The 26,526-nt window shown below is 46.6% G+C and overlaps 1 protein-coding gene across 1 annotated transcript in view; it reads right to left on the bottom strand.

Annotated features, from left to right (window-relative positions):
• The window catches only part of LOC122552227 (tetratricopeptide repeat protein 39A), a 97,420-nt gene extending 88,622 nt beyond the window's left edge, over positions 1–8,798 (bottom strand). Inside the window, exon 1 of the mRNA XM_043694878.2 lies at positions 8,592–8,798. Within this exon, the coding sequence (XP_043550813.1) occupies positions 8,592–8,623 (32 nt within the window). The 5' untranslated portion in view covers positions 8,624–8,798. The remainder of the gene's footprint in view (positions 1–8,591) is intronic.
• Between the last annotated feature and the right edge of the window lie 17,728 nt (positions 8,799–26,526).

Raw genomic sequence — 26,526 nt, 5'->3', positions numbered from 1 at the left:
AGCACTGCTGCCTCACACCACCAGAGACCCGGGTTCGATTCCAGCCTCAGGCGACTGTCTGTGTGGAGTTTGCCCATGTCTGCGTGGGTTTCCTATGCGTGCTCCTGCTTCCTCTCAAAATCCAAAGAGGTGCAGGTCAGGTGAATCTAAATGTGCAGGGATATGTAGGTGCATTAGTCAGGGTAAATGTAAATGTAAAGTAATAGGGTAGGGGAATGGGTCTGGGTGAGTTACTCTTCGGAGGGTCAGTGTGGACTTGTTGGGCCGAAGGGCCTGTAGGGATTCTATGATTCTAAGTAATCTTGTAGGCCTTGGTATTACAAGTGCACATCTAAATAATTCCTACCTCTACCACCCGGACAGGCAGAGAGTTCCAGATCCCCACCACCCTCTGGATGAAAAAGCTTTTCCTAACATCTCCTCTAAACCTCCTGCCCCTTACCTTAAATCTATTCCCCTGGCCATTAAGCTCCTCCATCAAGGGGAAAAGTTTTTTCCTGTCTTTGCCCCTCATCATTTTCTGTATCTCAATCATGTCCCCTATCAGTCTCCAACTGCAATGTGTCCAATCTCTCTTCATAACTGAAACACTCCAGGCCAGGCAACATCCTGGTAAATCACCTCTGCACCCTCTCCAGTGCCATCACATCCCTCCTCTGGTGGGATGCACACAACACCGTATCTGTGAGAGGGGCGGCACGGTGGCTCAGTGGTTAGCACAGCTGCCTCACCGCACCAGGGACCCGGGTTCAATTCCTGCCCCCGGTGACTGCTTGTGTGGAGTTTGCACATTCTCCCCGTGTCTGCGTGGGTTTCCTCCGGGTGCTCCGGTTTCCTCCCACAATCCAAAGATATGCAGGTTAGGTGAATTGACCATGATAAACTGCCCATAGTGTTAGGCGCATTAGTCAAGGATAAATATGGGGAATGGGTCTCGGTGGGTTACTCTTCGGAGGTTCGGTATGGACCTATCGGGCTGAAGGGCCTGTTTCCATACTGTAGGGAATGGAATGGAAAGTGGAAACCTGACCAAACATTAATACAGTTCCTTCCTGCTTTTAGTCCTCTCATCAGGCAGATGGGGTCCGCAGTTTAAAAAGCCTTACCCCCAACGTAGTATCTGCACCAATGTAGCACTCTCTCGGGGCTGTGAAACAACGTGAAGTGTCAGGCAACTGTGTCAGTGCTTTCCACTGAATTAGCTAAAGAAGGGGGCATCCTACAATTACTAACATGGACACAAACATTCTCACACAGTGAGTTTGCGTGGTTTGTATTATTTATGCCAATGGAGGGTAAGTTTTCAAATGTGGCCTTTCCGTAGCACACCACTGTGTGACATGGGTCAAGATCTGCAGCTGGCCTAGGATTTCCTGTGTCTGTGCAATGCCCTCTCAGAGTCTCACAGTAAACCAACTGGGGTTCAGATGGGCACCCTACAAACCAATCACCTCTTCCACCTAGAAGGACAAGGTGGCAGTCACATGGAGACACCGCCCCCTGCAGGTTCCCCTCTAAGCCACACTACATCCCGACTTGGAAATCTATCACCGTTCCTTCAGTGTCGCTGGGTCAAAACCCTGGAACTCCCTCCCGACAGCATTGTGGCACACGGACTGCAGTGGTTCAGGAAGGCAGCTCCCCCCCACCTTCTCCAGCGGGGTTAAGGGATGGGTATTTATACTGAGCTTTTCACAACCACCAAATATCCCAAAGCATTTTACAGGCAGTGAGTCACCTGCTAGAATGTTGGGAATGCTGCAGGGAATTTGCACACAGACGGAAGTGGGTACTGCAGGTGCTGGATATTAGAGTCAAGATCAGAGTGGTGCTGGAAAAGCACAGCAGGTCAGGCAGCATCCGAGGAGCAGGAAAATTGAAGTTTCGGGCAAAAGCCCTTCATCAGGAATGACAAGGCGGTGTCTCTGTAAAATTTGCACACAGCAAGCTATCACCAACTGCAGCGTTTAACAACCAGATCATCTGCTGCATTGGGTTGTTGACTGAGGGATAACATTTGGCCAGAACTCCTCTACTCTTCTTCAGAACAGCAGCAAGAGATCCTTTACAGCCATGAATGCAGGGCAACAGAATCTCAGTTTAGCATCTCATCTGGAAGACAGCACTTCAGACAGCGGAGCACTCCCTCTGAACAGCATTAGAGTGTCAACCTTTGTGCTCAAATGCCCAACCTGGTCCTGGAGTCTCTGAGCTGGGCTTTGGCAAAAGGCAGTCACACCGAGTGAATCCTTCCCCATACATGGAGCAGATCGCTTTCTAGCTCAGACTCAAATTCCAAATGCAGTCTCTTCCATCAATAAACCCCTTCATCTCCCCCAATGCCCGATCTTCACCTCAAATCCACAGTGAGCCAGCCACCCAATCCACCAGCAGAGAGTTAGTCTGATTCGTGTGATGTTCCTGGGAGAAAGAGCGTTGACCAAGAAGGAATCCTTGCAGTGTTGCACAAAGTTTAACAATCCAACGGCCACAGGTAGAGGAGCTTCATTTTCACAATCCAACATTCTGTACTCTGCAGCCCTGTCAAAGCATCAGCCACAATGCTCTCACGGGCCCCCTTTATGTCCTTTATCACCACCCTGGCTCCCTTTAACATTGTAACACAAGTTAGACAAAACTCATCCATAAAAATGCAGCTCAAAAACTGTCTACTGCTTTATGGCGAAGCTGAGTGACTCCACTTTTATTTAGCTTCCCTCCCAGCGACCTCTCGAGCCCACTCCCTCAGCTCCTAGCTAATGAATATGAGCTCCCAGCAAACGGTCCCACTCAAATGTGAAACACCCCATTCCCAAGACTTGAGCAGGTCATCCATTGTGACACTCCAACGCCACTGTGAGGGAATGCTGCATTGTCACAGATGCCTATTTATTTTGTTTGGAATATTAAACCCTCATCTTCTGATATCTCAGGTGGACGAGGTCAACCTCATGGTACATTGAGATGAACATGGACTTCTCTTAATGGCTAAACCTTCCCTCATCAACATCAACAGGGATTCTCAGATCATTCATTTTTTTGCTTGTGGCATCTTCCTTTGCACAGAACTGACACCACCAGGACTAAGATTTGTATTGTCATGATCCACTGTGTCTTGAACTTTCAATCAACATGTTCAAAGACTGGGCACAGTCAGCATGGACGAGTTGGACCGAAGGGTCTGTTTCCATGCTGTACAACTCTATATGACAGTCTCAAACCCACAAGGTGTTAAACACACCACATCACACCACATGATATTGGAAGCAACATGAACACATCCTTTTTTTTTTAAAAAAAGTCTTGAATTTGTTGATTTTTTTAAACCATCAGCTTGAAGCTGCTCCTAGTTAATTCGGCCAGTAGATCAGCAGTCAAAAAGCCCGACCACAAACTAGCCACAAGTCGCCAAACAACCAAGGTAATTAACAACACTACCTTGAAAGTGCAGATTCACCCCAATAGAGAGAAGGGCTCAGCCCAACTTATTCCAGCTTCAGTTTTACCCCTGAACCAAACTGCTGGATATTCGAAGACAGGCCTCAGAACCCACAGAGAATCCTTTGTTTTACAAACCTCACTCCAACTTTAAAACATCAACACCATCCAAAAGACTACAGTGGGAAACTAGAAACATACATCAGAGAGTACAAAAACTATGACCTGTAATAACAAACTACCTTCATCCATATCGGACACATATGAGTGTGTGTGTGTCTGTGAGACGTGTCCACTTTGGTGTCAATGTGTGGGAATAAATTACCTTTACTTTAAACTCACAAAAGCTTGCTGCTGTTTTCATACAATTGAAATACATATTCAAAGGGGTAAGACAACACATAACTTTGATACAAAGGATCCCAATCGTGGGTAATAAGAAACCATCTAAATTCTGTCCATAATAAATCATTAAAGTGGCTCTCTCAATGTTCTAAAATACAAGGTGGATACACACAACATATAGGCTAAGTGGAAAGTAACTTTCATACGATCAGGCAATTCCCAATAAAGGTCAGACAGGCATTAATGCTGTGCCTTCATGTCTCCAAAAGCGCTTCCTTAACTGTAAAGCAGTGAAGTGTCGATACTGTCGTTACGTAGGAAACGTGGCAACCGATTTGCACACAATAATCTCCTACGTACAACAAAGAGATAATGAGTAAAACATTTGTTTTGGGTGTTGGCTAAAGCATCGATACACATCAGGATCCAAATAGTCACTTTGAAATAGCAACTATTGTATTCACTTTTTTGGGTTTAGTCTGAAAGGAGGCTCTTCTGACATTGAACTCAGGCTTTGGCTGAGGATTTTAAGTCTTTGAAGTAGCCCTCATAGAATCATAGAACCCCTACAGTGTGGAAACAGGCCATTTGGCCAAACAAGTTCACACCGACCCACCAAAGTATTTCCCACCCAGATTCATTCCCCTACTCTATTATTCTACATTTCCCATGACTAATGCACCTAACCTACATACCCCTGAGCACTAAGGGCAATTTAACATGGCCAATTCACCTGGCTTGCACATCTTTGGACTGTGGGAGGAAACTGGAGCAGCCGGAGGAAACCCACGCAGACACGGGGAGAATGTGCAAACTCCACACAGACAGGCGCCTGAGGCTGGAATCGAACCCAGGTCCCTGGCGCTGTGAGGCAGCAGTGAACCACTGTGCCTTGACCCCATATCCTCAGGAATGCATGTGCTATCAACTGCTTCAATACAAGATACCTGAGATGAGAAAATCCAAGCACTTTCCCTTTCATGCAAAAATGGCATCAACATTGAATCACCTCCTTAACTCACTAAATCCCCTTCCAACAGCTACAAGCCACAGTCTGGAGTACACCCTGCTTGCTTTAACACTGAAGGAATACAGCGCTGTGCAGATCAGAGCAGTGCAGAGTATGCAGGTACAGCAAATGAGTAGGAAGGAAAATCAAATGTTTAATGCAAGGCAAATAGAATATCAAAATAGGGAATCTTTTTCTACAATTGTACAGAGCATTGGGGAAATCAAATCTGGAGTACTGTGTAGAGTCCCTATCTCCTAACTTAAAAAAGGATTTAATTGTAACAGCTTAGAGAAGGTTTGTTGCTTTGATTCCTGGGACAAATGGATTGTTTTAATGAGATAGCTGGGTCTGTACCCATTGTAGCTTAGAAGAGTGAGAGATATTGAAACATGCAAGACAGGGTAAGCACAGGAAGGATGTTCCCAATCATCGGAGACTCCAGAACCAGGGGTCACAATCAAAGGCTAATTAGGAATGAGATGAAGAAAACTCAGAGAGTGGGGGAGCCTGTGGAATTCTCCGCTACAGAAAGCAGTTGAGGCCAAAACATTGAATGCTTTCAAGAAGGACTCAGATATAGTTCTCGGGGCTGGAGGAGTCAAAAGTGTGAGGTGAAAGCAGAAACAGGGGACTGGGCTGGATGATCAGCCATGATCCTATTGAATGGCAGAAGCAGGCTCTAAGGGCCGAATGGCCTACTCCTGGTCTTAATTTCTATGTTTCTGTATTAAAATCCTGAGGGGACTTGACAGGTTGGTTTCTAAAAGGAAACTGTGGGAGAGATTAGAGGACAGAGTTTTAGGGAAAAAATGTTATGACAGGGCAGAGGAAAACTGACGGTATTTCTTCTGTGGTGTTTTCCTTACGGAACAGCGGAGGTTGGCTTATGGAGTATTTTTCAATGCTGGCTTAGAGGGATTTCTGATTGACAGGGAGTTAAAGGCTATAGGGAGTGGACAGGGTAATGGAATTGAGCCCACAATGGGGAGGCAACAGCTGAGTGGTATTATCACTGGATTATTAGCCTGAACTTGAATCCTGCCTTGGCAGATGGTGAAATCTGAATTCAAGTTGGAGAAAGTAATCTGGAATTAAAAGTCTAATGATGACTATGCAACCATTGCTGACTGTCTGGGGACAAACTGACCTGGCTCCCTTTAGGTAAGGACATCTTACCTGGTCTGGCCTACATGTGACTCCAGACCCGCAGCAATGTGGTTGATTCTTAACTGCCCTCCGGGCAATTAGGGACAGGCAATAACTGCTGACCCTACTCAGTGACACCCACAAACTGTGAATGAATTAAAAATAAATCAGATCAGCCATGATCATATCAAACATCAGAGGATCAATGGCCCGATTACTGCAATCATTTCTATGTTCACATGCAGCGGAAATCCTCCCCGGCCTGAACTTTAATCAGTCAATGTCTCCACCGTGGTGCTGTGTGCTATGCTCTGCAGCTTCTTACAAAGCTCTGACCTCTCCCAACCAGAGGGAGAGAGCACATACAGTAGGCACCACCTCAAGTTCCCTTCCAGTCCATCCACCATCTCAACTTGGGAGACCTGTCTTTTCAATGTTATTGGAACTCTCCATCTCATCCACAACAGTCGTAACCAGCATTCAAATGACTGAGCAATAAATAGCAGTGTGGGGAGATTAAGTTTCTGTTTTGATAGACAGTCTCGTCACCTTCCCTTAAAATCGGATGCTACATAAATGGAAGAGCTCCCTTCTTACAACAGATTCCCATTTTCTCTCCAGGTAGTTGGCAGGTGCAGCTATGTGGTAGGTAAAATTACTGGCTGTATCATATTTCTGTCCAAGGATTGTTGTACACTTTTTACTCCAACCTTATGATTTTCACTGCTCTGACATTAAGCTCTCGAATTCCCTCCCTGTATTTTCAACCTCTGCCTGATTCTGTTTAAGATTTTGTTGGTCACATTTCCCAGTCTCGATACTAGCCAAACAAAGAGATTTTGTGACACAGCAGTTACCACCTCTGCCTCTGAACCAGAAAGTCCGTGGTTCAAGTCCCATGCCAGGACTTGACAGCCAAGGAACCTGTGGCCAAACAAAGCCGCAAATCCTTCCAACGGCGAGCAGTAAGAGCCAGAGAGATCCCTGGTTGATCCTGTGATGGGAAGAAACTGTGGCCTCTCCCATCACTGTCCGCAGATCCAAGGTACAACGTGAGTGTCACCACTGGATGCCACCCTCTCCAGAGTGAATGGCAACATGCCAACACCATCCATAGCCAGTGCCAGGCTGCCAATTGGCATTCTTGTGAAGTGCCAGTTGGTATCAAAAGGTGCTATATGAATGCAAGCCTGCTACATGGAGCAATTTCACCTCTTGCCATCCTGATAACAGCTGGGGGGAGGGGGGGGGGTAGAAAACAGAAACAAATTCAACCATTCCCCCACCCCACATGAAAAAACACAGGAATCAGAACATAATGGGGCCATTCGGCCCATCGGGTCTGTCAGCCATCCTCAGATACTTGCCTGCCCTTTCCCCACACTACCCTCGATTCCCTCACTAATGAAACATCCATCACACTCAGCCTTGAATGCCCTTGACCCCACCCCCAGCCTCTACAGCCCTTTGCGGTAAAGAAATCCACACGTTCACAACCCTCAACGTCCTCCTCATCACTGATCTGGAAAAGGGTGACCCTTTGTTCTAAGATTAGATTAGATTCCCTACAGTGTGGAAACAGGCCCTTCGGCCCAACAAGTCCACACCGACCCTCTGAAGGGTAACCCACCCAGACCCATTTCCCTCTGGCCAATGCACCTATCACAATTGAGCATGGCCAATTCACCCTGACCTGCACATCTTTCGATTGTGAGAGGAAACCAGAGCACCCAGAGGAAACCCACGCAGACACGGGGAGAATGCACAAACTCCACACAGACAGTCAATCGAGGCTGGAATCAAACCTGGGTCCTTGGCGCTGTGAGGCAGCAGTGCTAACCACTGAGCCATCTGCCACCAGATCGCACCCTGTCCCACAAAGGGGAAGAATCTCTCTGCCTGTACCCTGTCAAGGAACCCACTGAAAGACCATGGAATTCGTCCTGAGTAACTTTCTGCAAACACGTCTTTGGTGTTTGAGATACAAGGGGTGACCCTCAGGTTAAACTCAGCACCAGTCCATGCCTGTGTGGAGCTTGCACATTCTCCCCGTGTCTGCGTGGGTTTCCTCCGGGTGCTCTGGTTTCCCCCACCCCCCACAGTGCAGGTCTGGCAAATTGGCCACGCTAAATTGCCCATAGTGTTAAGTGTGTTAATCAGAGGGCTACTCTTCAGAGGGTTGATGTGGACAGGTTGGGCTGAAGGGCCTGTTTCCACACTATAGGGAATCTAATCATAAAACAAATGGGCCCTAGAGTTTCCTGGGATTATGGCGACTCAACCTTATACCTGTTGTACACAGGAATTGCTACATCAGCCTTTCAAAGTGGGGTGGGGTGCTGTAGGTAGCAACTGGTAACCCCCCCCCAACAGGATAGAAAAGGACCATTGTGCCTGAGTGGTTTAGTCAGGACCCCGGGTGTCCTTTATTCCGAGATGATTCCATTCTGCCGATTAAAAGTGCCACGTTTGCATCCACCCAGAGAATTTTTGTTTCTCCCGAAATGGAACGACCTGAAATTCTGACCCGAAACAAATTTGCAAGCGACTTCCCTTTGATGGCAGCAAGTGAGGTGAGGGGTGAGGGGTGAGGGCTTTGCCTCAGACTGAAGGAAGTTCCATTATTCTGTTTCTCTCCTGTTATACTTGCCTCCCGGGTGGGGACTCCCTGCAGTTTGCCATTTGCAGCCGCTCCGGTAAACGTCGAGGCGAAAGTGACTTCGGAACCAGGAATCCGGCGTGTTAGGAGTCGATGTGCTGGGTCCGAAGGGCGGGGGAGGGAGAGACGGTGCCCCGCCAACTTTTCCCTGCAGCTCCTCCAGGGGGGGGGGGAATGAACGCAGCCCAGAAAATATATCCAGCCTTCCCCCACCCCACTCCACCGCAGTTGCAACTTGCTCGCTTTCCCAGGGATTGTCTGTCTCTTAAGGGAGGTAACGACGGCCGCCTGTCGCTGCAAACAGCATCTCCAAACCCCTACACCCACAGCTTCCACCCCCCCCCCGTCACAACCTGTTTCAAAAGCGGCCTCTTTTGAATCTCTGTATCCCTCATCCGCGCCTGGTTTTCATTATTTCAGCTTTCCTCACAGACAATGGGAATTAGGGGGAGCCAGTCTGCTCCTGATTGGAGTCTCTAACACTCCAGGGAGGCATCCTCACGCTAGGTAATTCCTAACCAAAGTCCGAGAGTGTGTGTGGTGCTGGAAAAGCACAGCAGGTCAGGCAGCATCCGAGGAGCAGGAGAATCGAGGTTTCAGGCATAAACCCTTCACCACCTTTCTGATCAAAACCCGAAAGAACTGCGGATGATGTAAATCAGAACAAAAACCGAAGTTGCTGGAAAAGCTCAGCCGGTCTGGCAGAGCGAAATCGAACTTTAGGTTAGACTCCTTACAGTTTGGAAACAGGCCCTTCGGCCCAACAAGTCCACACTGACCCTCCGAAGAGTAGCCCACCCAGAACCATTTCCCTCTGACTAATGCACCAAACACTGTGACCAATTTAGCATGGCCAATTCACCCTGACCTGCACATCTGTGGGAGGAAACCGGAGCACCCGCAGGGGACCCACGCAGACACGGGGAGAATGTGCAAACTCCACACAGAGAGTCGCCAGAGGCTGGAATCGAACCTGGGTCCCTGGTGCTGTAGGGCAGCAGTGCTAACCACTGAGCCACCATGCCGCCCCCAAGTGGTACTTTAAAAGTGACCCTTCGTCTCTGGACCCAAAACCTTAACTCTGATTTCTCTCCACCAGATGCTGCCAGACCTGCTGAGCTTTTCCAGCAATTTCTGTTTCTGTCTCTAATGTGCCTGTTCAACATTGTAATTGTACACCTCTGGGGCAGGTGGGTCTTGAAACCCAAACCCTAACCCTTCTGACTCAGGATAGTGTCCTAAGCCCAACCATCTTCAGCTGCTTCATTAATGACCTTCATAAGGGCCAGGGAGGGGATGGTCGCTGATGAATACACACTGTCCAGCACCAGTCACAACTCCGCAGATACTGAAACTGCTCCGTGTCCAATTGCAACAAGATCTGGAAAGTATCCAGGCTTGGGTTGAAAAGTGACAAGTACCCAACCATATACCAGTAATATTCAAGGAGCATGATCCCTTCCAGGATAAAGCAGCCCGCTCAATTGGCACCACATCTACAAACATTCACTCCCTCCACCACCCACACTCAGTAGCAGCAGTGTGCACTATCTACAGGATGCACTGCAGAAATTCACCAAGACTCCTTAGGCAGCACCTTCCAAACCCACGAAGACTTCCATCTGGAAGGACAAGGGCAGTAGAAACATGGGAACACCACCACCTACAAGTTCCCCTCCAAGCCACTCACCGTCCTGACTTGGTGCCTTTCCTTCATGGTCACTGAGTTCAAATTCCGGAATTCCCTCCCTCAGGCCATTGTGGGTCAACCCACAGCAGGTGGACTGCAGCGGTTCAAGAAGGCAGTTCACCCCCACCTTCTCAAGAGGGAACTAGGGGCGGGCAATAAATATGGGCTCAGCCAGTATCCCACGAATGAATAAAATGCGGGAACCTATTGCCCATGAACTGAGAAGCTTGCTAGGCAATATCAGAGGGCCACTTAACATTGTTGTGGGTCTGGAGTCACATTTAAGTGACAGGGACCGAAGTCACGGGCCCTGGGAGTGTTGCTGACTCAGGCCCCGCCCCCAGAGCAGCAGGGCCCTTAAAGAACAAACAACAACAGGAACAGGTCCTTCGGCCCTCCAAGCCTGAGCCAATCCAGATCCTCTATCTAAACCTATCGCCTACTTCCTAAGGATCTGTATCCCTCTGCTCCCTGCCCATTCACGTCTCTGTCTAGATACATCTTGTGGGAAAAGATCTGCCCCCCTGCCTACCATGGCATGGCCAAAGGGAACACAGAAAATCAAGCCTGTCCAAACCATACAAGAAACACCCAGAATGCTTCAGCATTGACCAAACAAGCTGACAAAAGAAACCAGACATGAACATAGTCACTCACAGACCAGGGAAATACACTTCCCAAGACAAACTGACAATAAGCTTCCTGGACCCAATCAACACAGCTGTCCCAAAGACCTAAGGGCAGTCTCATACCCTAGTGATACCAAAACCACACAAAGGACAGGTCAGATGGAGAGGCACCAGAGTACCTGGCTCACAGGAGAGAAACAATGGAAACACCTTACTGCTTTAAAAGGGACATTCTCACCTACCGTCAAAGAGAAATTGAATCTCCTTATCCCATTAAAAACTGATGCCAGGATGCTCCATTGTATCTACAATTAAGACATTCTTCTATAACTGCTTTGCAGTTATTACCATTGTAACTGGATTACTTAATTATCAAATATATTGTATTTTCCTTGTTTTTAATTAACATCATTGTACAAGATTCCTATAAAATTTGGCTTAATTTTCAATTCGAGGAAGAAGGTTTCAGCTACCTGGACAGACTCCCTGTGCTGTTTCAGCTTAGTCCATTTCCCTTCCACTATATCACTGTGTTAATAAGCTGTTTGTTAATTTCACTTCGATCTGTGTTTTGTGATCTCTGCTTTATTGGGCTAGTTTCTCCAACACATCTTAAATGATGCTATCGTTCCTGTCTCAACCACCTCCGCTAGTAATGCATTCCAGGCCCCTACAGCCCTCTGCGTAAAGAACTTTCCACGCATTATCTCCCCTAAACCTTTCCCCTCTCACTTTGAACTCATGACTCCTAGTAATTGAGTTCCACACTCTGGGGAAAAAGCTTCTTGCTATCCACCCTGTCTACACCTCCCATGATTTTGTAGACCTCAATCAGGGCCCCCCTCAACCTCCGTCTTTCTAATGAAAATAATCCTAATCCACTCAACCTCTCTTCAAAGCTAGCTCCCTCCAAACAAGGTTACATCCTGGTGAACCTCCTCTGCACCCTCTCTAAAGCATCCACATCCTTTTGGTAATGTGGCGACCAGAACTGTACACAGTATTCCAAATGCGGCCAAACCAAAGTCTTATACAACTGTAACATGACCAGCCAACTCTTGTACTCAATACCCCATCCAATGAAGGAAAGCATGCTGTATGCCTTATTGACCACTTTACTGACCGGTGTTGCCACCTTCAGGGAACAGTGGACCTGAACACCCAGATCTCCCTGTACGTCAATTTTCCCCAGGACTTTTCCATTTACTGTATAGCTCGCTCTTGAATTGGATCTTCCAAAATGCATCACTTTGCATTTGCCTGGCTTGAACTCCATCTGCCATTTCTCTACCCATCTCTCCATTCTATCTATATTCTGCTGTATTCTCTGACAGCCCCCTTCACTATCTGCTACTCCACCAATCTTGGTGTCATCTGCAAACTTAAGCAACTGATTCCTTCCTCCAAATCATTTACGTAAATCACAAACAACAGTGGTCCCAGCAAGGATCCCTGTGGAACACCACTGGTCACAGTTCTCCATTTTGAGAAACTCCCTTCAATACTACTCCCTGTCTTCTGTTGCCCAGCCAGTTCCTTATCCAGCTAGCTAGAACAACCTGGACCCCCATGTGACTTCACCTTCTCCATCAACCTACCATGGGGAACCTTATCAGACGCCTTATTAAAGTCCATGTATATGACATCTACAGCCCTTCCCCCATCAATCAACTTTGTCACCTCCTCAAATAATTCTATTAGATTTGTAAGACATGACCTTCCCTGCACAAAACCATGTTGCCTATCACTAATAGGCCCATCTTATCCCTCAGTATCTTCTCCAGCAGCTTCCCTACCACTGACATCAGGCTCACCGGTCTATAATTAGCTGGATTATCCCTGCTACCCTGAAACAAGGGGACAACATTAGCAGTTCTCAAGTCCTCTGGGACCTCACCCATGTTCAAGGATGCTACAAAGATATCTAATAAAGCCCCAGCTATTTCCTCTCTTGCTTCCCTCAGTAACCTGGGCTAGATCCCATCCAGACCTGGAGACTCATCTACCTTAATGCCTTTTAGAATACCCAACACTTACTCCCTCCTTATGCTGATTTGACCTAGAGTACTCAAAGATCTATCCCCAACCTCAACATCCATCATGTCCCTCTCCTTAGTGAATACTGATGCAAAGTACTCATTAAGAATCTCACCCATTTTCTCTGACTCCACACTTAACTTTCCTCCTTTGTCCTTGAGTGGGCCAACCCTTTCTCTAGTCACCCTCTTGCTCCTTATATATGAATAAAAGACTTTAGGATTTTCCTTAACCCTGCTTGCTAAAGATATCTCATGACCCCTTTTAACCCTCTTAATTCTTCATTTCAGATTGGTCCTACATTCCCAATATTCTTCCAAAGTTTTGTCTGTCTTCAATTGCCTAGACTTTATGTACACATCCTTTTTCATCTGAGCTAGTCTCACAATTTCACCTGTTATCCATGGTTCTCTAACCTTGCCATTTCTATCCCTCATTTTCACAGCAACGTACCTCTCCTGAACTCTAACCAACCTCTCTTTAAAAGCCTCTCTTTAAAGCTGAAGATCCAGGCTATTTAGCCCCAATGTTGCCCCACCCCACTCCCCACCAAAGGCAGTAGTGAACCAGATGGGGTTTCACTAGCTTTCAATTCCAGATTGATTATCTGCACTCAAACTTCACGGTGAGACTGAAACCTACATCCCCAGATTGTTTAGCCTGGGGATGTGGATCCCAATCCAGTGCAATGCTACTACACTGCCATCTCCTCTGTCCAGGGAGGCAGGGGTGAGGTGTGATGTTTCAGGGAAAATCATCACATCTGGAGGAGGAAGGGAATGAGGAAATGGTTTTTATGGCACCTGAGAAATATTTTGGGGCAATAACTAAAACCAAAGTGAGTGGTACCAGATAAGCCACTGGGTATACTCACTCTGAGATATTTGTTCGCATTGACTTCTATCGAAGTTCATGCCAGGCACAACTAGGAGACAGTGGACCCAAAAGCCTTTAGCTGCCTTTTGGGGAGATGATGGCCTAGTGGTATTACCACTGGATTGTTCAGCCAGAGACCCAGGTAATGTTCTGGGGATTGAGGTTTGAATCCTGCCATAGTAGATGCTGGAAGTTGAATTCAATACAAATCTCGATTTAAGAAATGACTGTTGGGGGAAATACCCATTTGGGTCAGTCATGTCCTTTAGTGAAGGAAATGTGCCATCCTTACCTGGTCTGGTCGACATGTGACTCCAGACCCACAGCAATGTGGTTGACTCTTAACTGTCCTCTGGCCAATAAATGCTGGCTTAGCCAGTGATGCCCTCAGCCTGTGAATTTAAAAAAATCCAAAGTTATGGAATTCCCTTTCAAAATCTGTCATGTTCTACACCTCTTGTTCCTTTTGAGACTCTCCTTAGATCCTACCTCTCTATTCAGACCCCTAGACCTGTCCTGCTATCTCCTATTGAAGCTCAATGCCAGCATCTCTCTGATAACCTCCCTGTGAAACACCCTGGGAGCTACAACAAACGCACTACATAAATGCAAGATATTGTTGCTGCCTGGACTCAGCAGTTTGAAATAGGCATTTGTGTAACAGACCAAGGGATTGGTTGTGTTTTGACAATTAATCGCAGCCTGGGACAGAGAGAACAAAATCTGCAGAAATAATTTTAAAGTAGCAAACAACTCTGGTTTGTAAGGAAAGAATATTGGCCTCAAAATGTTACCTCTCTCTGTCTGGAGATGCTGCCCTCCAGCAGTATGGATTTTTATTTCAGACCTCCAGCATCTACAGGTTTACTTTTTATAGAATCCATTTCCCCACCATCTCAGGGCACTTCAAGCTCATCTTCAAATCAGTTGGTTTTCTCCTCCCTGTCTCCTCAACTACTGCCTCCCCATCCCCTCCATCTCCACACTCCTCCACTCCTTCAACCACTGCCCCCCATCCCCTCCATCTCCACACCGCTACACTCCTTCAACCACTGCCCCCCATCCCTTCCATCCCCACACTCCTCCACTCCTTCAACCACTGCCCCCCATCCCCTCCATCTCCACACCACTACACTCTTTCAACCACTGCCCCATCCCCTCCATCTCCACACCACTACACTCTTTCAACCACTGCCCCATCCCCACCATCTCCACACTCCTCCACTCCTTCAACCACTGCCCCCATCCCCTCCATCTCCACACCGCTACACTCCTTCAACCACTACCCCATCCCCTCCATCTCCACACCTCTCCACTCCTTCAACTACTGCCCCATTCCCTCCTTCTCCACACCCCTCGACTCCTTCAACCACTGCCTCCCCATCCCCTCCATCTCCACACCTCTCCACTCCTTCAACCACTGCCCCATCCCCTCCATCTCCACACCGCTCCACTCCTTCAACCACTGCCCCATCCCCTCCATCTCCACACCGCTCCACTCCTTCAACCACTGCCCCCATCCCCTCCATCTCCACACCCCGCCACTCCTTCAACCACTGCCCCTCCATCTCCACACCCCTCCACTCCTTCATCACCCAATCCTCCTTCCCCCAGATCCCTTCAGCATCCCCCCTTCTTTCACTCCATTCTTGATGATCTTCTCATTAGTCGTCTTTGCCCTCAGCTCTCAAATGCTCCCCCCCCATATATTCTGCCCTCCTGCTGCAATTCACCTTTAAGAGGTGTTGCTCTGTTTCCAATGTACTGCTGCATCAGAGGTGTGTTATAAAACGTATGTTGGAAATGTAACCACATCTCTTAAAGGTATATTGTAACACACTGCCCCTCTGTCTCCTCTTTTAAGACTCCTGTCTTTGGCCAACCCTAATGTCTCGTTCCAGTTAGTGTGTGTTTTACAATCCAGCCCAGTCTCAGGGCGTTGCAGGTCGGAGTTCAAGTAATTGTTGAACCATAAAGAGCAGAAAGATCCCAGAAGAGTCAGAGCTGCGTTAGTGTTGGGAGTAGGATTAGGTCTCAGTGCCCCGTGTAACTAATAGGTCAATTGCCCACTTCAGGTGGAATTTAAGATGGTGCATGAGAACAGGATCTAGGTTTGCAGTGATGCCACCTACAGTTCAATAGCTTACACATGGTCACTTGGGGGGGTATGCAGCAAGGGAGGGTTGTGACTCGGCATGGAGCTGAACAACCTGCCATATGATGTAAGGGAGATGATGAACAAAAATAAAATGAAATTAAACATTGTGTCAGCTCAGACAATGTGTAGAATTTTTACATTACTGCTATGTCAGGATGACCTTTAAGGTTAAAATCGTTACTCACTCAAACCACTGAGTCACTGATGCAATTCCTCTTTCAAAATGTAGATAAAAGCTGCCAGACCTGAAAAACAGGATCTTGAAGAGAAAAATCTCCTCATGGGGAAATCACATACAGCAGGAGATTTATTTAACAGCACGAGATCAAACACAGAAAGACCGAATGAGAGACACATCAAAGCTGAACTCTAACCCCAACAGTTTTGCAGGTTGACACGGTGAATTCTCTTTCTTCCACCGCCCCCCCACCCCGCCAGCACTACTTGCAGCAGAACCGATTTTAAAAGGTGCCAATTATTCCTGAAAAGGAATATCAAAGCAATTACTTCAAGGAGCATAAGGCCAAGATTAGGCCAATTAGCCTCTGATGAAGGGCTTTTGCCCGAAACGTCGATTTCGAAGCTCCTTGGATGCTGCCTGAACTGCTGTGCTCTTCCAGCACCATTGATCCAGAATCTGGTTTCCAGCATCTGCAGTCATTGTTTTTACCCAATTAGCCTCTCAAGTCTATCCCATCATTCAACACAAATGTGGTTGCTCTGAAGACCCTTTGGATCTCTCTTCCCACCTTAAAACAGCCCTTCCAGTGCGGGAGATGTGATGATTGGGTGACTCAGATCTGGGACAGACAGAGGGTATGGGCAAGTTCTGAAGAGATGGGCGATTCTGGACATGAAACATCAACTCTGCCTCTCCCTCCACAGATGCTGCCAGAGCTTCACCACCACTTCCTGCTTTCATTTCAGATTTCCAGCATCCGCGGTATTTCACTTTCAGTAGAGGCGTGGGCATCATCTTGTCACAGGGATCACTGGGCCTCGTCATCTTGCCCATGTTTCCTCAAATGTCCCAGCGCCACGACAATTTCCCAAAAATAGTTGAAACGCTAAAATAAAACAAAGAACTGAAGGTACATAAGATCTAAAACACATTGGATTCGAAGCGTTAACTCTGTTTCTCTCTCTCCACAGTTTCTGACAGACCTGCTGAGTTTCTCCAACAATTTCTGCTTTTTGTAAAAGTTCAATACTCTGGTTTTCACATTTCCCCTTTTTCTCTGTCAAATGTAAACTGGGTTCTCAAGTGGGGAAGGGGTACAATACTTGAGTGAAATTTCATCCTGTAGATATCCATCATATCACATTTGCCCTGCAAGCTACAGTCCTGATAGTAAAGTTCAAACAATGCACAGAATAATGCCAACCCTGGCCGGGCATAATCCACGAGCTATCATCAAAGAACCTTGCACCCGCAATTGCTCCTCTACCCAGACTCCTGCCACTGACCCCATGACATGCCAATCACCACAGATACCTTCCCACCTTCCTAATTGACTTTGGAAACCAACACAGAGAATGCTGGAGAAACTCAGCAGGTCTGGCAGCATCTGTGGGGAGAGAAGATTAGATTCCCTAAAGTATGGAAAGAGGCCCTTCAGCCCAACAAGTCCACACCGATCCTCCGAAGACTAACCCACCCAGACCCATTTCCCTAACACTATGGGCAATTTAGCATGGCCAATTCACCTGGCCTGCATATCTTTGGATTGTGGGAGGAAACTGGAGCACCCCAGAGGATGGGAAACCCGCGCTGACACAGGGAGAATGTGCACACTCCACACAGACAGTCGCCTGAGGCTGGAATCAAACCTGGGGCCCTGGCGCTGTGAGGCAGCAGTGCTGACCATTGAGCCACCGTGGGAATGCTTTGAGTCCGGCGTGACTCTTCATCAGAACACTTTGAAAATTTGGTCAGTGCTGCTGAAAACAATCCCAGATGGATTCGGGAAAGCCAGTGGATAAAAGTTGATTAGCTTTCATTGCAAAGGTGTTCTAGTACTTGCATTAAACCCTGCAATTTCTGTTTTAAATTCATTCATTGTTGCTCCATAGGCCAGTATTTATTGCCCATCCTTAATTGTCCACAAGGCAGTTAAGAGTCAACCTGGGCAGTATCTGAGGAGCAGGAGAGTCAATGTTTCAGGCAGGACCCTTCATCAGGAATTCTGACGATGGGTCCTACCCGAAACGTCAACTCTGCTGCTCCTCAGATGCTGCCTGACCTGCTGTGCTTTTTCCAGCACCGCAGTCTATCTACTCTGACCCTCCAGCATCTGCAGTCCTCTCTATCTCCTAGTTTAGAGTCGGCCACATTGCTGTGGGTCTGGTGTCATATGTAGGACAGACTTTAAGGATGGCAGACTTTCTTCCCTAATTAATGAACCAGACAGGATTGTACAACAGTGGCCACCATTAGGCCAAGTTTCTAATTGAATTCACCACCTGCTATGATGAGATTCAAACCCACACATGACATGTGACTGCTGTTCTGGATTACCAACCTAATGACATGAACACTACACCACTGTTATGAAGGGTTTTGGAGAGATCAGAACCAGAGCTTGTCTACAGTTTCCTCCTTGGCTTAATGAGTGAGATACCCGTCTTCAAGAGAGATGGGGGTAGGTTAGCTCAGTTGGCCGGATTGTGAGGCAGTGTGACACTGACAGTGTGGGTTTATTCCCTGCATTAGTTGAGGGTACCTCCTGGGAACAGATTGAGTCAAATATGTTTTTACTCTCTTCAGGAGACCTAACTGTTTAAAAATCTGTCTGTGGAATGTGGGCATTGCTGGAAAAGGCAAATTAAAATATTAAAAAAAACTCAGCTTTAATATAAATCAGTTAGCAAAGGCTTGTTGACTTTATAAAGAATGGAACACTCAGTCCAACATTGAAAGGAGAGGGGGTGTTGCTACCATGTAGCCCATAATATTTGATGTATAAACCAACAACAACTTGCATTTCTACAGCACCCTTAGTGTGATTGGATAACTCCAAGGCAATTCACAGCAGTGTTACCTTACAAACTTTGAAACCAATGAGTTAATACGGCCATGGACCCAGTGCCTGGTCAAAAAAAAAGTCTGCTTTTGAAAAGTTTCTGAAAGGTGGGGAGAGAGAGAGTTGGAGGAGCATAAGGAGGAACATTCCAGAATCGAGGGGCAGGGCAGCTGAAGGCATGGCTGCCAATTCGAGAGAAATAAGCAGTCAGGTTGGAAGAGGTCATCAGGATCGGGAGACAAGAGTTCATGGAGGCATTTGAACTCAAGAATGAGAGTCTTAAAATGGAAGCATTGATAGAATGGGAGCTAATGTAAGTTAGTGAGCACTGGGCTGATGGGTAAGTGAGACTTGGCACAAGTTTCGATATTTTACAGGGTAAGTCACCAGTAACTTTAACCTCATGGTTCTAGGGGAAAACGTCATTGCTTTAATGAAGGAGTGTAGTGATGAAATACACCTGGGAGTATACAGAAGCTTGTTTGTCTTCTTATAATTGTACCGTGACAGCAAGGTTACTAAAGTTCAATCTGACACTTGATTCACCTGTAGACATAAATGGACCCTATTTATTTGTCAGTTATTTTTATCTATTCTAATTTCTCTCCCTGACAATTCATGCCCTCCAGTCACCTTTGCCTAAGTTGGCATTCTTTAAAGGCAACTCTCGACAGTCTATTTGACTGTGCCAGGCATCACCACTGAACATGATCATATAGGGGAGTCCAAAACTAGAAGGTATAGGATGAAGGTAAGAGGGGAAAGGTTTAAAAAGGGCAACTTTTTCAGGCAGAGGGTGGTGTGTGTATGGAATGAGCTGCCAGAGAAAGTGGTGGAGGCTGGTACAGTTACAACATTTAAAAGGCATCTGAATGGGCAGCACAGTGGCTCAGTGGTTAGCACTGCTGCCTGACAGTGCCTCACAGGGACCTGGGTTCAACTCCACCCTTGGGTGACTTTCTGTGTGGAGTTTGCACATTCTCCCCATGTCTGCGTGAGTTTCCTCCCACAGTGTGCACAGATTGACTGTGCTAAATTGCCCGTAGTGTCCAAGGATGTGTAGGCTATGTGGTTAGCCATGAGAAATGCAGGGCTATAGGGTCGGGGGGGGGGGGGGTGGGATGCTCTTCGGAGGTTCGGTGTGGACTTGATGGGCTGAATGGCCTGTTTCCACACTGTAGGGATTCAGTGAATAAGAATGGTTAAGAGGGACACTGGTCAAATGAGACTAGATTAATTTTGGATATCTTTAGATTAGATTACTTACAGTGTGGAAACAGGCCCTTTGGCCCAACAAGTCCACACTGACCCGCCGAAGCGCAACCCACCCAGACCCATTCCCCTATATTTATCCCTTCACCTAACACTACGGGCAATTTAGCATGGCCAATTCACCTAACCTGCGCATTTTTGGACTGTGGGAGGAAACCGAAGTAAATCCACGCAGACATGGGGAGAATGTGCAAACTCCACACATTCAGTCGCCTGAGGTGGTAATTGAACCCGGGTCTCTGGTGCTGTGAGACAGCAGTGCTAACCACTGTGCCACCGTGCCGCCCGTATCTGATTGGGATGGACAAGTTAGTCCGAAAGGTCTGTTTCCGCGCTGACCTTGACCCTCATGATGTATGCTTCAACCAGCAGGGGTGACTGGGACAACATTGGGAGTGGGAATTCAGCCTTCCTGTCTGATGCCACTCAACGGAATTGTGACTGAACTAGAGATGCCCAGTATATATGGTCTTAAAGTGCCAGACATAATGCGTGATACAAATAAAACTGGATCCCACTTGACGTTATCATGCTGCAGCAACATTTCAAGAAAATGCAAGGACCATGTTTGTGTTGCCCTCCTGCAGTGTGACCAGGTGGAGTGGGTAACCAACTTTTACTGAACTGAGTGAAAATTGGCAATTTGTCAGCACTTGACCAAATAACATCCTGCCACATAAGCAGTAAAATTGAAAATGATATCTCAATGACTCTTGTTATGAAAACGAACACAGTAAGGGTGTCCTGGATGGTAAAGTTACTGTCATCACACTCGCTTGTTAGAGAAAGACAGAGATACAACTGACAGTGAGTTTAACCTGAGGGTCACCACACCTCAGGTGAGGTGCAAGGTTGAGAAGGTGGGGCCTTCAGGCTAACTTCAGACAGTGCAGGAATTGAATCCTCGCTGTCCGCATCACTGCATCGCAAACCAGGTGACTGAGCTAACTGACCCTCAGTAAAGCCTGCAAAACCACCAAGAAATTGAACAGGTGCTTAAAGGTGAAGAGAGGACTGATGGTCAGCGCTGTGGGGAAAACTGCTTCCTCTGTCGGTAGACAAGTCTGACCCCACAGTGCCCCAACCTCTCCCACAAGCCAGCAGGTTCCGAATGGACCCCAGCTGAAATGGGAAGCGAACTCCACCAATCTGACCCACACCAGGAAAACAGTGGGAAATCAACCTTCCTGTCTAAGACTAACTACAGCACCCCTGGTGCCACTCAACAGAACCCAGGGAGTCCAGGTTGCTGCGACAGCAAACACTTTCACATTCGTGTTGAAGCGGTTAAGAGGTTCCACACTCGGTGGAAGGGTCACCGGGCTAAGGTTGCCCACGCTTCTCATTAGCAGCTTGATCCCTGCTGGGAGACAATAGACAATAGGTGCAGGAGTAGGCCATTCTGCCCTTCGAGCCTGCACCACCATTCAATATGATCATGGCTGAGCTGCTTCTGGGCCTCATACCAGGTGCAGCCCCAATGGGAGGAGATGGTTGTACCACCATTACTGAAATGGCAGGCCTTTGGCATAGGAACACCGGGCTGTGGGCTGCATTGGTTAGTGCTCTCACTGGCTCTCTGTCTGATATCTCTCCCATTGTTACAGTTCCAGCCTTTAGAGTGGGCATCATTATCCTGGAATAACATAATTTTGATTTGATTTTTATAACTTTCCCTTCCTAGTTTTGTACTTTTCTGTTAACCTTTAAATGTTGTCTTGGTTGCAGTGTTGCACCAGGGGCTATTGAATGGAAATGAATATTTTCTTCAAAACAACAGAAACACTGGGATCGATGCCTGATCCACATATTTCCATCTGAAGAGTCAGGAAAGTATTGGATACCTCTAAGGCTTGGCTTCATCTTGTTTTAGAGTCAGAGAGATGTACAGCATAGTAACAGACCCTTCGACCCAACTCGTCCATGCCGACCAGATATCCTAAATTAATTTATTCCCATGTGCCAGCGCTTGGCCCATTTCCCTCCAAGACCTTCCTATTCATATACCCATCCAGATGCCTCTTACATGTTATAATTGCACCAGCCTCCCACCACTTCCTCTGGCAGCTCATTCCATACACATATCACCTGCTGCGTGAAAAGATTGTCTCTTAAGGTCCAAGTTATATCTTTCCCCTCTCACCTTAAACCTACACCTTCCAGTTCTAGACACCCCACCCCAGGGAAAAGACCTTGTCTATTCACCCTATCCATGCCCCTCATGATTTTGTAAACCTTTATAAAGTCACCCCTCAGCCTCTGACGCTCCAGTTTGAAGTTAGACATTTTGCAAAAGGATGCTCTTCAATATTCTCTAAGTGTATCTTTGAAGGAACCTAGGATCTGATAGACCTCCAAGAGACACACAGAAACCTCCGAAGGTGGAAGGGCAAGTTGAGAAGGCTGTGGAAAAGGTCTACAGGATACTTAACTTATCAATATTGAAGCAGAGGACAAAAGCATAGAAGCTATACTAATATCATAGAACCATAGAATCCCTACACTGTGGAAACAGGCCATTTGGCCCAACAAGTCCACACCAACCCTCTAAAGATTAACCCACCCAGACCCATTCCTCTACCCTATTACTCTACATTTACGCCTGACTAATGCATATATCTTTGTATTGTGGGAGAAAACCAGAGCACCCGGAGGAAATCCACGCAGGAGAGAATGTACAAACTCCACACAGTCGCCCAAGGCTAGAATCGAACTCGGGTACCTGGCGCTGTGAGACAGCAGTGCTAACCACTGAGCCATTGTGAATAAACATCTAGAGGAAGTGGTACCCTCTAACTCATTGGAAAACCTCACCCATAGCATTGTCTCCAATTCCTGAAACCAAAGTTTGGAATTAATATCAAGGCCTTCGTGAGGCTACAGAGAAGGTTTGTATAATTTCTTATTAATGTTTATTTTTGTTCATTCATGGGATATGGTATTGCCTGCTGGTACCACATTTAATGGCCATAACTAATTGCCCTGGAGCAGTGGTGGTGGTAAACACGTTTTGAACTGCCGCAGTCCTTAATTGGTAGGATTACCGACACAGTGACTGTTCGGGAAGGAGTTCCAAGCTTTTGACCCAGTGACACTGAAGGAACGGCGATATATTTCCAAGTCAGGGTGGCGAGTGGCTTGGAAGGGAACTTGCAAGTGGTGGTGTCCCCATGTGTCTGCTGCCTTTGTCCTTGGGGATGGTAGATATCACAGGTGTGAAAGATACTGTCAAAGGACCTTGTTGAGTTATTCCTTTTCATCTTGTAGATAGTGTACATTGCTGAAGCTGTGTCTTTGTGTTGAAGAGAATTAATGTTGAAGTTAGTGGATGTGATGCCAATCAAGCAAGCTGCTTCGTCCTGGGATGGTATTAAGTTTCTTGAGCGTTGCTGGCCCTGTACCCATTCAGATAAATTCTCTGCTGTACATTCACGATAAAAGCTACAAATCACACAACACCAGGTTGTAGTCCAACAGGTTTAATTGGAAGCACTAGCTTTCGGAGTGCTGCTCCTTCATCAGGTGGTTGTGGCTGATGAACCACCCGATGAAGGAGAGTCGCTCCGAAAGGTGGTGCTTCCAATTAAACCTGTTGGACAATAACCTGGTGTTGTGTGATTTGTAACTTTGTACACCCCAGTCCAACACCGGCATCTCCAAATCACGATAAAAGCTGGTTCCCTTACCCTACTGCTGTGGTCCCTTTCCCATGACATGCAATTGTAATATTTCATGATCCCATTTTAGCACCCACTCTCAAGTGCTGAGGCATTTCCTGTGTTTGAACAGTGACCAATGCCACTTAGGCAAAGGCAAACACAGGAATCAATAGTAACTCAGTGTCAGGTGGTGTGTTTTGGTTATAGAAAATGTTACACCCATACATAATAGTTCTTGTTTGTTCAGCCTGCTTGTGAAAGAGAGGCGCATTTAACTTTGACTCAGTGTTTAGCTGCTCAGGTTTCATTTACTTATTTCCTATAGGTCACCCTGTGATATTTATGGGGCACACGAAAAAAAGGGTTAGCCAGTAAGCTACTATCTGTTTTGTGGTTTACTTTGCAGGCTTTATCCCTCTGGCTTGGCTTCCCCTGATATCATTCCACTCCCCCACTTCCTTGTCCAGTAGCCTACTTCATCTTGTGAAATGTTTGCTGTTCAAATGTCCCTGGGTGGGGTGCGAGAGAGAAAGGCACATATCCCTTTGGTTATCTTGTCCACCCCAGATAGGTTGTTGAACCTCTTGTGGTCTGCCAGTGGGTTTAGGCAGACTTCAGGAATTGAATGGGAGTTGGTTAGTTCGGATGTCAAGCTTTGTGTACAAAATAATGCCAATATTCATTCACAGGATGAGGGCATCATTGGCCAAGCCAGCATTTATTACCCATCCCTAATTGCCCAGAGGGCAGTTAAGAGTCAACCACTAACATCCTTACCCACTTTGTGAAGAACGTTTTAGTGAATTGTGCTTTGGAAAAACCAGCAGGTCTTATGGGGTGGTATAGACTGGTGATGGAGCATCTCCCCCAAGATTACCTCACAAATATGGTGCACCACAAAACAGAGCAGTTTTACAAGACGTGGCAGCCGTTTCTAAATTATATTGATGCAGGCTTATCAGCAATATTAATTAGGGCCATGGTATAGCCATGGGAATCAGGATGGGTGCCTGTGGGGCCCCAGGAGGGGGAGGCTGGGGGATAAAGAGTACGGGTACTATTACAAGACTCCCAGGGATGGGAGCCAAAGTGGAGGTGTGATGAGTGAGATAGAATAAAGTAGTGAGATATAATTTAATTTAAGTTACTTGAATTTAGTTTCAGTTAATATTTATTTAATTTGTAGGGTCCCATGTTCGATTCCAGCCTTGGGTGACTGATTGTGTGGAGTTTGCACATTCTCCCCGTGTCTGCATGGGTTTCCTCCGGGTGCTCCAGTTTCCTCCCACAGGCCAAAGATGTGCAGGTCAGGTGAATTGGCCATGCTAAATTGCCCATAGTGTTAGGTGCATTAGTCAGGGGTGAATGGGTCTGGGTGGATTACTCTTCGGCGGGTCGGTGTGCACTCGTTGGGCCGAAGGGCCTGTTTCCACACTGTAAGGAATCTAATCTAATGTGGTTGTTCTGGTAGAATAGTAGGTGGTTCACTAATAATAGTATCACATTATGACTTTGTTGTACTGCCTCTACTTTTCTGTTTTTATTTTGGTGTTATTCTTTTTTTGTATATAGATGTTTTGGAAAAGATTTAAAAAGGTCTTTAATAAAAATATTTATTAAAAAAGAGTCAACGACGTTTGATCTGGAGGGTGGGTCTGGAGTCACACATAGGCCAGACCAGGTAAAAACAATAGACAATGAATTCATGATCATCACTCAGCTCGTCATTCCAGATTTTACTGAGTTCAAATTCCACCATCTGCCATGGCAGGATTTGTACCAAGGTCCCCAGAACATTACCTGGATCTCTGGATTAGCAATAAATAATACCACTCAGCCATTGCCTCCCCTCCTAATGCAGGTTCAGTCCCTGTGCTGACTGCAGTAAGATCCCAGTATCTCTCACTGTTATCCTGTTGTGATATCGTGACACAAGCCATGATGAGAAATCCTTGGTTAATGAGGACAATACAGAGAGAGAGAGTTTGAGGGGCATGATATACAATGTTAAATATCTGAACTTAAGTCTGTCATCATCAAATGCCATGTTCTTTCCAGCAGTGATCAGGAGTGGGAATCAGAGTGACTTTGCCCTATCATTGCCCAGGATACTGATCAATTGTAATGTCCCATTAAGGTTCAACTACAAAGCAGAATTTAAATTTGTAATCTTCATCACCTACAATGTGTCAGACTACATTTACTCATCAAGAAATCTACAGCTTGCTTCTCACTTTTAGGAGTTAAACTTTTGCTTTAAGATGCACCGTTAGCCTCCAAAATGTACAAAAGGCCTGGAACTGTCCCTGTGACATTCATTTTGTCAATATTGACTCCATGGTGGGAAGGGGAATTGACTGAATGAATTTTCTGCATGGTTTTCTGATAATCATGAAGGAAGGAAATCTTGCATTTGTGTCGCGCCTTTAATGACTTCAGGACACCCCTCAGCATTTGCAGCTAGCTAAATGCTGTGTTGTCACTGTTGTAACGTAGGCAATGTGGCAGCCAAGCTGCAGGCAGCAAGTTTCCACAAACTGCAACATGATATTGACTGGGATAATCTTATTGGTTACAGGATA

This window comes from Chiloscyllium plagiosum, unplaced genomic scaffold (assembly GCF_037043375.1).
Source record: "Chiloscyllium plagiosum isolate Xiang-an unplaced genomic scaffold, Cpla_swu_hap1 HiC_scaffold_45, whole genome shotgun sequence".
In the NCBI taxonomy this organism is placed as follows: Eukaryota; Metazoa; Chordata; class Chondrichthyes; order Orectolobiformes; family Hemiscylliidae; genus Chiloscyllium; species Chiloscyllium plagiosum.
The sequence above is the reverse complement of the archived record's forward strand: the minus strand, read 5'-3'. Positions and strand labels throughout refer to the sequence as shown.